Here is a 12747-nt window from a genome sequence, read left to right on the forward strand (position 1 = left end):
TTCACACTGAACACTGCTGAAGGACATCTCATGTCCACGTTTGGGGATGCCAGTGATTTTGATAAATGAAAGCAAATGCAAAACCTTTTTAACAAAATAAATAATGTTTCAACCACATTTTGCGACCCAAACTAATTGAAAAACGTTAGTAGCTATGTACAAAATGTTCAAGACAAAATGGATGGATGTAGATGGAGGAATCTAGTGTGTGTTGAAAATGTGGAACAAGATTCTAGTATTATCAGTTCACTTTGCATTTTTAATATTCTAAATAAATACACAAAAAGGCAACTTCTTTTGTCTGCTCACTTGTTCACATCAGATTGGGGGCACATTTAAAGCATTTAAAAACCACAACAAGATAAACTATCCATTGAATGCAGCATCAGCCTACGCGACTTCCCAGTTCGTGATTCTTGAAATTGGAATTGTTGCATTGTTTGAACGGATACATGAGTAAAATGTAAGTTTTCATACGCAGACTTATAATAACATAATAACTGTATATCACTTCATGTCTCATCAGCATGTCGCAGTCATGACGAAATTCCTCTGCAGTTCATTTCTATAACTCAGAAAAATCTTTTCTTTCTCTGCTGATTTTAATTAGCCCCTAGGACATAGTTTCCTGATTCCTTTACTCATATCGCACACGTGATGTTTCTATGGAAAAAAATGTTAAAACTCCAGCGTTGCATTAAAGCGGGGGTTCCTATTCCTTTTCACGGGAATCGTGAAATCGTATAGCTTAATGTTCCTTGTATTGCGCAACTCGGGTCTTTCCTAAGAAGACTGAAACGACACCTCCTCCGCTCTGCCCAGAGAGAACACTCCCACTCACACGCTCACAAGACGCACAAACCCCCTCTCTCTCAGAGAAGTCGCACTGTTGCTGAACTGAAGCTGTAAATCCATTCAAAGTGTTTACGCGCATCAGGAGACTGAAAACAGAAGAAGCAGTTGTGTAAGTGTACAGTTTTCCTCGTTATTTCTCGTTTTACGTGACAAAGTGAGTGAGGATATTAATCATCGGTCTAATAATATGTTTTAGTCAAGAAGAGAAGACAGCAAAGGTAAAAGCATCCTTATTTTCACAAATCGTTCAGTTTTTATTTTGCTTGGAAAAAATTTGTTTGTGAATTAACTGCTGCTCTACTCAAATCTATAAATGGATTTATTTATTTATTTGTTTATTTATTTTTTTTTTTTTGGGGGGGGGGGGGGGGGGGTCCACAGTCTTTACAATGCTGTGATTAATTAAATCAATATTAAATTGATGATTAATAGTTGACAAAAGGAAATGTTTGTATTTCACACTCCTTGACTGGTTATGAGGTTATTGGTTGTTCAGAGGAAACCATTAAACAGGTTTCTCTGAACAGATCTGCATAAGACAGATCCAAACAGGTTATAAAATAAACACCTATGGCACTTATTCAGAAAAAAGTGCTGTAAAAATGGTACTCAGTTAAATTTGTTCACAAGCTGATAGTATTTAGCAGTGTCAGTTATTTCCCAGTAACAAGGGTGTGTCAATTTATCAAACAGCGTCACAGCTCATTTACTGTTGGACTACTGTTCTTTATTGTAAGTGGGTGTCAAGCTTGTTGTCTGTAATTTGTTGTTCACACATTCGCCCCACCGAGTGAAATCCCATTGTTCAGTGACAGATTCTCCTCGAACATCTTTAGGTGTTTAGAGTTTGCACCTCCAATCAGTGTCAGCTCCTTTACAGCAGATTAAAGTCTGAGAACCACATCTTTTTTCAATCTTTGACCTTTTGCACTACTTTCAGTTTTAATTCTGATGCTTGTCTTTGAATGAATTCAAGTCATGCCAGAGTGATCACTATCAGCAGCTTCAAGTTCTATAACCATTTTAGTCTTAGTGGCAAAACCAAAGATAAAATGAACATAAAACAGTCACAAATCCAACCTCAATCTTTCCCTCGTGGTCTGCAACTGAGTTTTTAAAGGCTTCATGATGTATAGTGTTACTGCAAGATGCCGATTAATGACTCTACCTATAAAGACTTTGACTGAGAGTTAGATCTTAGATGAGTAATAAGAAGTCTATGGCAGATAAAGTCCCAACAGGCCCTTTTATACAGAGTGTTGAGGTATTTGTTTGGACACAGATTATATTACTATGATAAAACTACAGCTGTGCAAAACACGGCCACAAAACTTCACATGAAGCGTATGTTCAAATATGGGTGCGGTCCAGCAACTCAGTGATTTCATGCTTCTGTTGTTTCCTGGCAAGATGGTCTCCAGTTTAAAACTTATCATGCTTCTGTGCCATTACATCAATTTGGGACATATGATTCATAGCACAAAGAAATGTTAAGACTTCTCAGACTGTTTAGAATTACCTGACAATTTCAGAAGATGTGCTCAGATAACAAGAAATTAATTAATACAATAAATGTATGGAATGGCTAATAATTTATCTGGTAAATACATTTGTGCCAATAAAAGGTGATAGATAACTTAGTCCTTGCAGCAAGGAAAGTGCCCTCTTTCTTTATTTTAAATCTTTCTTACTCATTTACTTTTTTTGTTTTTTCTCTATACTGAAATTGAAATATCACAAAAAGTAGTTGTTCTCAAAGATTCTACTTTCTAATATACCCTACCTTTGTCATCTGCATCAAAAGTCTGAGTAAACCATTGTACTGATGATAATATATGTTGTCTCCCACAGGCAAAGATGAATGAAACTATAGGGAATACCGATGAATCCACTTTCCTGGACTCTCAGTTTCGTTATGTGTTCATCCCGGTTTTCTACATCGTCTTCTTCATCCTGGGCTTCATCTCTAACCTCTACATACTGTTTGTCCTGCGCTGCCTTCGTCAAGCCAAGGCCATGGGAGAAATCCGTATCTACATGACCAACTTGACCATCGCTGATCTTCTGTTTGTGTGTGCTCTTCCCTTTTGGATTGACTATTATATCCGTGAGGGAGACTGGGTTTATGGAGACGTCATGTGCCGGGTGACAGGCACCTTCTTTTTCATCAACACTTACGGCACCATCCTCTTCCTTTCAGCCATCAGCATCAACAGATACTGGGCGGTGACTCGGCCTCTAGACGCAGCCTCTTCGGACCACAGAATTCGTGGAATCATCGTCTGTGTTTTTATCTGGGCATTTGTTCTGGCGATGTCTGTCCCTTATCTGGTGAGTCCAGGGACCAACGAGCACTTTAAAAACAACACGAAGATCCTTCGCTGCTTTGAGGGATACCAGGGTGAAACTAATTATGAGAAGAAAAAAGTGGCTGTCACTCATTTTTTAATAATTGGATTGTTCTTTGGTATCTTTTTGCTCGTTGTGATATGCAATATCCTTATTGCTCGAGTGTTAATTTCTCAAAGGCCTCCAGAATCAGAAATTCGGTCCTCAGCAGCTCTTTCTAAAAAGTCCACTGCATCCTCGACTTTAAAAAGGCCCAGAGGGGTGAAACGGAGGGCTCTCCAGATGTTGTGGGCAGTGGTAGGAGTGTTTGTCCTGTGTTTCCTGCCACACCATATAGTTCAAGGCCCCTGGGCTCTGGCAGTGCTGGAGATCGAAGACGGCTTCGGCCACGTGAAGTACAGCAAGACCACTCGTCAGTTGCTGAACGACGCTCATCAGATCACACTGGTTCTTATGGGCCTCAACTGCATTTTGGATCCTGTAGTTTATTATTTTGCCACAGGGAAGTTTAGAAGGTTCATCACAGCCCACATTAAAAAATTAGCAAAGGGAGAGGGATGCTCTCAAATGGCCACCACACAGATTTCCATGGATAGCAGGATTCCAAGTCAGAGACTCCCAAGCGAGCACTAGCTGACCAGAGATGAGTGATTCATACAAGTTCAATACATGTCTAAAATCTGACTATCAAACTCATGTGACTCTCTCATGCTGATGGCGAAGATTACATACAATAAGGCGTTGAGGCATGCACATCTGGGACAATAAACTGTTTAACTTCATGTGATCTCGAACACGTCGCCTTCTGAGTTGCCCCAGAATTTCTGCACTTCCTGTGTGAAGAACAAACCGAAAAGCAGAAGTTTTGCAAGCAGCCAAAACTTTATGTATCTTTAAAGAACAATAGCATCACTCGATGATGACACAAGACATCTTCTCACAGAAATCCTGTGGCGGTGTTTGACACAACATTAGGACACAAAAGCAGGAGAAAATGACAGAATAACATACATGTGTGGGTACACCTTATCTCTACACGTCTGATGTTATGTCAGCAACATGTGTTGTAATCGCACTGTCTGTCCTCTCTGAGAACAACTTTCATTTTTTTTCATCAGGCAAGTTAAATCAGGTATTGTGACACCAAGGAACAAAAGCAGTAATGCCTGGGGTACGTTTCCTCTCTGGTGTTCAGTGTTGGGACACTTCATTTATGTCTTGTGTTGAAATCTTATAATTCACTGAAACAGACAGAAGTAGCGTACGTATGTGTATTTAATGTGTATCTGTGGAAATGAATTGTTTCTAATGTGAGACTTTTTGTTGTCGCAAATTTTGTATTTTCTATTAACTTGAACCTTTTTGTTATTATATATTGTAGAAAACAACAAAAACAAAAATACTCCCTAAAATTTGAAAATCTTTTGTATGTTTTTCAGTTTTGCAATGTCACGATTAAAAGGAGAAGAAAAACAAGAAGCTTCCAGTTAATATATAAACGTACAAACGCTATTGCCTGCGTAGATGCACTCAGCTTCTCTGGGTTTTAACCACATTTATGGTGTGATAGCTTCTGCGCAACAGATAAAATCTGATAAGTCAGGAAGTAAACTCACTGGCAATTTTCATAGAACTAACCCAGAGATAGAGTTAAAAAAAACAGGCTTGTTTTAATCAGTCCACTTTCCACTGCATGTCTCGATCTCCTTTCACGAGAGACTTGAGTACACACCCTCCCAGGTCACATTGGCGGGTTCCACATCGGCGTAGCCTTGGCTAGTGTAGTTTATGTACACGTCTGTGTCAGGCTGTGGAAGATCTCCCCTAGTGTAAACAGAAATATTATCTGTGAATAGCTTGTAGCAAGAGTTAAAGTGCATGACTGAAGTGTGCATGATTCTTCTCTCCAGACTTACGTTGGTGTGATTTCAGGTCCAGGAACATCTTAAAGAAAAAGGAAAAAAAAGAGTCACAAAACATTTTAATTCATACTGATTATGGCACTCATTGCCCTCCATACTTGTAGCCCTCTATACAAGAAGAGCTCAGAGATACCTTTAACTGCTGGAGTGCTGGAGGTGGTCACTGTTCCACTGGTCTTTTGGAAGCCCAGCCAGAAAAAAATAACAGCAGCGATGATGATGATCAAGATCAGAAGAGAAAAGACGAAGGCTGTTATTCCTAAATTCTCTCCCACTGTTGGGAGTTGAGGAAAGAGAAAAGAGACATTAAGACTTGCAACTTCACAGCCAGATGATGCACACAGCATAAATAAAAGATTAATGAATCCAGTCAGTCATGATTGCTATCCATTGTATGATAATCATTTTACAGTTCGCTATTTCAGTTTAAAAGTGAAAGCCTTAAAGATTTTTTCCAGGTTTTTATGGAATAAATATAAATTGCTCAAAACACAAGTAAATACACCTAAAATTTATTAACATTAATAAATTGTCGAGTATTTAATTAAATGTACCATTCAAATTATTATTTTTTCTTCATTTATTTATCTACATAAATATATATTTATGTCCTATTTATGCAATTCTAATATTTATTTTTTATTTTTTAAATAAGCAGATTCGATCATCCTTATTTTAGTAAGTTTAGGGTGTGAACAAACACATAACCAACCTGTGGTTTGTGTTGAAATGATGTAAACTGTGTGGGTTTGGTTTGCGCAGTTGACAACTGAAGAACAGCAGCGGTACTCTCCACTTTGCTCTGGCTTGGTCAGGATCAGTTCCCTACTGTTTCCCTCTTTTTCCCAGGTCTGATTTCGCAGGCGTACCCATGACCAAGTCCCAGTCACTGATATTATGGAACTGCTGCAGTACAGGCTTACTTTTTGTCCTGCTGCAACCGGGTAGTCCGGCGTGGCCACCACCCATAGAGGAGGAAATGTTTCTGTGAAGGAAGTTGAGGTAAAGCTGTAACCAATCAGATTTTTAAGCAGGACATAGATGTTGCATGCTGAATGCGTACATATAAACTATTTGCTGACCACAAAAGCGATGTAGTTCTAGAAATAGCAGTGTTGGTCTGTTGGTCACTCGGTTTACTCATTCAGAGAATGAAGTCATTGAACTTGAATGGTTTTTTTTCCTTTTTGTGCCACTGTACAGTTTTTTCCCCCCCAGTGAAATATTCAAAAACTCTTCTTCTTCATAAGAGGTAAAGCAAGCCATGGTGATGAAGACGAAGTCCTAACTGCTTTAGTGATCTTCTAGCTTTTAATGTGGTGCCATTTGTAAAGCATTGCTGTTGACCAAACTCAGTAAAATATGTCAGTAATATCTGGTAAAATGAATGGCAAGTCAACTGCACACGATCACATAGGATTTATTCCAGTAACTTAGGTGATCCTCCTGGGTTTTCCCTTTGTTGTTTATATTTGAATATGTGAAAAACTGTTAAGCAGCTCATTTAGTTTGGATATGCATGCCTAAAACAGGATGATCTTTAATAACTTTCCATTGTCATCATAAAATGTTTGTCTTGTCGAATATTTTGGGTCAGGTTTAATTACCTTCAATGCCAAAGATAGTTCAGATCCTCTGTTCCACTTAATGTTTAGTTTTAATTATCAAATGTTAAATCATAAGAAGGGTGTAACATGTTATTGAACAGCTCAAAATACTGCAGTACACAGCAATGTTTAGGTTCACAGAGCCACCAGCTTAATTTCAATCATTTGATTCGATCTATCCTTCCAAAAGTTCAGAGTCTGTATTACCTTTGTGAGTCACTGGAGCTGTCGGGGAACTCAGAGTCTGGTTTTGGGCTATAAGTGCAGACAAAATAAGAGGCAAAAATTATTCATGACAAAGCATTAGAAGTCCACTTTCTAGATTCTGTTTTAAAATTAAATGGAAGAAATGTGCTTACCTGTACCCTCAAAGGAAATAAAAAGGAGAAAAAGGACAGGCAGCATGTTGTTTGAGATAAACAAGAAGCAAATACTGCAGTTACCTCTGGCTAACAGGTAGAAAAATGAATCACTGTGGCACTTTAAAATATAGGTGAAAGTGGGGGGGAAGTAAAAGACTGGCAAACTGAGAGAAGGGAAGTTTAAAGTTCCTTTATACAAATAATCAACAAAAAGAGAGAAATAATAATTGGACTCTTCAATCTTCCATACAGGGGAAACTGTGTGCAGTGTTTCCACTGCCTGGCAATACGAGCAAAAAGCAAACAAAAAAAAATATATACATAAACACAAATGAGAAGAGTGATAAACAAAATGGACTGAAGCTTGAGCTTCCAATCAGAAATGTGGACTGGAGAATTCAGGGACTGATCCACTGCTTTTCTGACTGCCAGATGACCCACTCTACCACCTGAGCCGCAGCCACTGATTAAAAAATCCCAGGTCTCACTCACAACAGCCTTAAATCCATATAAAGAGCAGCTGCAGCCCCCTGCCCGAGACTGCAACATCAATCTTTTCCTGACTGAATGTGAAGTTACATCTCAACTCAAGTTACATTAATCCAGCTTTTTGAGTACTTATGATTTTTAAGACATTGCACTTCTTGGTCAACCTGGAGACTGGAATATTGGAGGACAAAAGAAAAAGTTTCAGACCTAAAAACCTATTTACAGAAGATGAACACTTTCTAGAAGTCATGTTCTTAAGAAACAACAAAAAATCCAGCAAAGAGTTGATACAGGAACTGAAAGTGAAATGTTTTCAGTGGAAGGGTCGCTGAGGATCTTAAGGAAGGGAAACAGTGAGAAAAGTCTGAGGTCTAATGGAGTGATCAATCCAAATTTTTAATTTCTGGCCCGAATTGTCGGAGAAGATCAGGAAAGAGAGTTTGAACAGTGAATGTCTACAGCCATCTGTGAAACACGGTGTAGGCCGTGTCAGTGGTGTTTGCGATATTTTCAAAATATCTGTAAATAAGATTTGAAACCAGCATGCAATAAGATCTGGAAAATGCGTGATTCACAACATCTTCACTTTCAGCATGAAAACGATCCCGAACACACTGACAATGTGACAGTGTGTCAGAAAAATCACACGGTGGAAAGAAGATAAGATAAGATAACTCTTTATTGTCATTGCGCAGTCATACATAGTACAATAGTACAATGAAATTGGAAAACTGTCCTACGTCGGCACTACATGTAACTGTGGAGATACAGAAATTCTTTTAAGATAAGATAAGAGAGATAAGATAGAACTTTATTAATCCCTCGGGTGGGTTCCTCTAGGAAATTCGACTTCCAAAAAAAAGCACAGCAACGACCGAAGTTACAGTTACAGAATTGTTATATATATATATATATATATATATATATACACACACACACACACACACACACACACACACACACACACACACACACACACACACACACACACACACACACACACACACACACATATATAAATACAGAGACAAATATAAATAAAATATACAAAGGGGATAAATAGAATAAATAGGAATAAAAAATAAAAATACAAGTGAATTGCACATTTCAAGTATTGAGTCTATTGCACTGTTGACTATTTACAAAAAGTATTGCACAAGGTATTGTACAGTGAGGTGAAGAGGCACTACAGCTTAGTTGTTCCCCCCTCCTTTGTCCTCCTGTTTCCCCTCCCTCTCCCCTCCAGAGAGGAGTTAAACAGTCTGATGGCGTGTGGGACAAAGGAGTTCTTAAGTCTGTTAGTTCTTGTCTTGGGGAGAAGCAACCTGTCACTGAACAGACTCTTCTGATTGTTTATGGCCGTGTGCAGAGGATGCCCAGCATTGTTCATAATGTCCATCAGTTTCTTTAATGTCCTTTTCTCTGCCACTGTCACCAGAGTGTCCAGCTTCATGCCGACCACAGAGCCAGCCTTCCTGATCAGTTTCTCCAGCCTGGATGAGTCCCTCTTTGCTGTGCTGCTCCCCCAGCACACCACAGCATAGAAAAGTACTCCAGCAACCACCGACTGGTAAAACATCCTCAGGAGCTTCCTGCAGATGTTAAAAGACCTCAGCCTCCTGAGGAAGTACAGTCGGCTTTGGGCTTTTTTATACAGGTGCTCTGTGTTGCATGACCAGTCCAGTTTATTGTCCACCCACAGCCCGAGGTACTTGTACTTGTTGACCACCTCCACCTCCTCCCCCTCTATCTGAACCGGCAGTGGACCTTCTCTGGACCTCCCGAAGTCCACAACCAGTTCCTTAGTCTTTGAGGTGTTGAGTTGCAGGTGGTTTGAGTGACTCCATGCGACAAAGTTCCTCACCAGACTTCTGTACTCCTCTTCCTGATCATCCCAGATACACCCCATGATGGCCGTGTCATCTGCAAACCTCTGAATATGGCATAATTCAGAGTTGTAGCAGAAGTCAGAGGTGTACAGGGTGAAGAGAAGAGGGGACAGCACAGTTCCCTGTGGTGCTCCTGTGCTGCTGACCACAGTGTCAGACGTGACACTGCCATATAATCTGCATCATTATAATTGCATTAATAACATTCTTTACAGCATTATTTCATCTAATAATATTTCTCACAGTATTGATACTGCATTACAGTTGTTTATTGAAGATGTCCATTTGAGGATCCTACCATTATGTTAACTTTTATTACAAGTAAAAATTTGAAATATTTTATACACATTGCATATCTGTGCTTATTTTGAGTTGATGTTCGGTTCATTAAGGGTCTTAAGCTTCACTGGCGTGACTGTCCAGGTGATACATGCTGAGGGAAACTAGAACATAGAAGGATAACTGCAATGCATGCTTACAGTACATATAATACATATAATCTAGGAATGTGTCCGGCCTGAGGCCTTAACTCATTTGGTGTCTTACTATATTTTATTCTACTTGGTAACAGATGATCAGAGTCAATAATTAGCCTCAGAGACCCTGAGGGCTTGAAGTTTATTGCCTTGTATGGAAGGTGTTATAGAAAAGAGAAGTTCTATGTCTGTTTATAGCTATTACAGTTTTTTCTGATTGCTTAAGCACATTTTTTGTAACTATTGGCTAATTTTGCAAAACTCTTCACACAAATAAGAAAACCTGTCACCCAATCATCAAAACATTGTAGTTCTCTTGCAAAAGCAAACACAGCTAGATTAACTCTTCACACCTTCGTAAAAATGGTGTTTCCGTATCAAACAGTACACACAAGCCATCATCTACTAAGCACACAATGCGCCAACTGCACACCGATGGTATGAATACAAAACACATCTGGCGTTTGCCTTCCCTGTGCACAAGGTAGGCTATGTCAGTTTGAGCTCATACTTCTGTCATAGATCCATAAGCATGGAGGGATCCAAACTTCAAGTACTGGTGTTTAGTCAAACACATCAAAACAAACACAAGTGTTTATTTCCAAGTATAGGATTATTTGCAATCGCCATAATGACTATATGGGTTACGTGGTCTGCAGTGAACATGCTTCCTCTGCCCCCTCCTCGTCTTCCTCTTGCTCCTCCTTGTCCTTGTCGTCCTCTTCATCCTACTTCTTCACCTCCACGTCCTCTTCCTCGGCCTCCTCTACTTCTCACTCTTTCTGCTCCCACCATTGTACTCCGCACACACAGCTTACCTGTATTATAGTGCTTAGGCTGATTGCAAAGTGAACTAATTATCTAAGAAAGTTTTCACATGTGAAAGTGTGCCAGACAGTTGGCAAATTAGTGTTAATGATAGCCATACATGTGTATACTTTTGCTAGGAGTGTGTTGGAAATTTGGAAATTGAGTGTTGTGCAGTGAATTGTGCCTACAGTCTTGCAAAGTGTGTGTTACAAAATTGCAAACTGAGTGCAAAGCAGTTTTTGTGCTTTTAGTTTTGCACACTCAGTGAGTGGTTTTGCTATAAGTCTGACTAGTTTTGGAAATTGTGCTACAGGATTCACAGTTAGTGTTTAGGCATTCGGTAAAAACTGTAAAGATGTACGATAAACTGTGACTAATGCCTGGAACCTATTTTAATACGCCATGGGGGGGGGGCGTGTACCCCACTGCTTTATAAGTATCCACAACATGTATTTTGGTCAGAAGGCATATCTTGATGTTATCTCCGGGCTGTTAATAAACTCAACGTTTGATTGCACTTTTCTGGGGCCTCCGTGGTTTGTGACACTGCTCTACATTGATCGATTTTGCGACATAACACGACACGATACGACACATCACAACGCAACACAAACAACACAACACAGTATAATAACTTAGTAATAAAAAAGATTAATAAGTGTATTTGTATGGCACGCCATTATTATTGCACATTAATTATTATTGCACCTTGTTATAAATATAAATATTATTATTATTACTGTTTTTACCGTTGTTAACCCCCCCAAAAAAAGTCCAGGTACGTAGCCAGTCAGATCAGCTATTTGCATTGATCAGGGCTATTGCCCTGTCGTAAAAGCTGTCCTTGAGTCTATTATGTTCGGGACCTCAGCAGCCTGAACCTCCTGCCAGACGGCAGCAGCTTAAACACCCGGTGTCCTGGGTGTGTGCAGTCCCGTAGGATGCTGCGTGCCCTCTTGAGACAGCGAGTGCTGTACAGGTCCTTCAGGGAGGGAAGAGGATGTCCAATGATTTTTTGGGCCATATTGATGACCCTCTGGAGTGCCTTTCTGTGTGCTGTGGTGCAGCTGGAGAACCACACACCGATGCAATATGTCAGCACACTTTCAATGGAGCAGCGGTACACTGCAAAAAACGATTTTCAAGAAAGTAAAAAAAACCTTGTTTATGGACATTTTTTCTTATTTTTTGCCTAAAAAGAAAATATATTCTTAACAAGCAAGTTTTGGACAAGAAAATAAAGCTTATTCTAGGAAAATATGTCTAACTTTTCCTTAAAAGGATATTTCAGCTCATCTTGAGCTTTATTTACCAGTTACAAGGCATGACAATGGTTTGGTTGAATTTCCAGAATAAAAATAAGATTATTTTTCTCATTTCAAGAGTAAGGGCATTTAAACAGCTGCTCAGTTTAAGAAATGTATTTATTGACACTAAAGTTTAATATAATTGCTGTCAAGTTTGACACAATATGCAGTATATGAACAAAGGCAGGAACTAAAAGCACATGGTAAACATGAAATACAGGCCCATTTGAAAAACAGAAACAGCACAACTCATTCACTTTAGGCCATGTCAAACAGAATAATAGATCAGCATCAGTATATCTATACTATGGCAATGCTAAAATCGCATTCAACTGTCAGAATTTATAGGAAAACAACAACTTCATTTTAAAAATTGTCACAAAACTGTCCAAAACAATAACCTGAATATACAGTTCATGCATGTAAAGCAGTGTACCTTTTATAAAACATATGTTGAGCTCACGTGTAGTCCAATTACATCACCCAGGTAATATTTCATGACCGCACATGTCATATCTTTGTGTGTGAAACTGTAATATGGAATGGAATCTCATATCATATCATTGTTGGCTGGCTTTCCACCACTGAATCAGTCCTGTATGCCCACATGTTACTCAGATTTCTGTTCACTGCTGATGAGGGTTCCCTCCTAGAACTGCAATTGAGATTGGTTGATTAATT

At 39.2% G+C, this 12747-nt stretch overlaps 2 protein-coding genes across 3 annotated transcripts; one reads left to right on the forward strand and one right to left on the reverse strand.

Annotated features, from left to right (window-relative positions):
• The first annotated feature begins 843 nt into the window (after positions 1 to 843).
• Positions 844 to 5395, forward strand: LOC147307143 (platelet-activating factor receptor-like). The gene is made up of 2 exons (XM_086275477.1): positions 844 to 964; positions 2707 to 5395. The coding sequence occupies exon 2, from the start codon at positions 2713 to 2715 to the stop codon at positions 3835 to 3837; it is 1125 nt and encodes a 374-aa protein (XP_086131603.1). The 5' UTR covers positions 844 to 964; positions 2707 to 2712; the 3' UTR covers positions 3838 to 5395.
• LOC147307144 (uncharacterized) lies at positions 4081 to 7644 on the reverse strand. 2 transcript variants are annotated; one of them, XM_086275480.1, is made up of 7 exons: positions 7417 to 7644; positions 7093 to 7375; positions 6941 to 6988; positions 5839 to 6111; positions 5260 to 5400; positions 5121 to 5148; positions 4081 to 5028 (listed from the first exon to the last, which is right to left on the reverse strand). In XM_086275480.1, exons 1-7 carry the CDS (start codon positions 7642 to 7644, stop codon positions 4914 to 4916), a joined length of 1116 nt encoding a protein of 371 aa, XP_086131606.1. In that variant the 3' UTR covers positions 4081 to 4913. The 2 variants fall into 2 exon arrangements, with proteins under 2 accessions (XP_086131606.1, XP_086131604.1); XM_086275478.1 differs by lacking the exon at positions 7417 to 7644 and having other exon boundaries at positions 7093 to 7242.
• Between the last annotated feature and the right edge of the window lie 5103 nt (positions 7645 to 12747).

The sequence above is a fragment of the Aulonocara sp. 'chitande type north' Nkhata Bay genome, linkage group LG19 (assembly GCF_057382095.1).
Source record: "Aulonocara sp. 'chitande type north' Nkhata Bay isolate Kocher_YH1m ecotype deep benthic linkage group LG19, A_spYH_male_GT1.1, whole genome shotgun sequence".
Taxonomy (NCBI): Eukaryota; Metazoa; Chordata; class Actinopteri; order Cichliformes; family Cichlidae; genus Aulonocara; species Aulonocara sp. 'chitande type north' Nkhata Bay.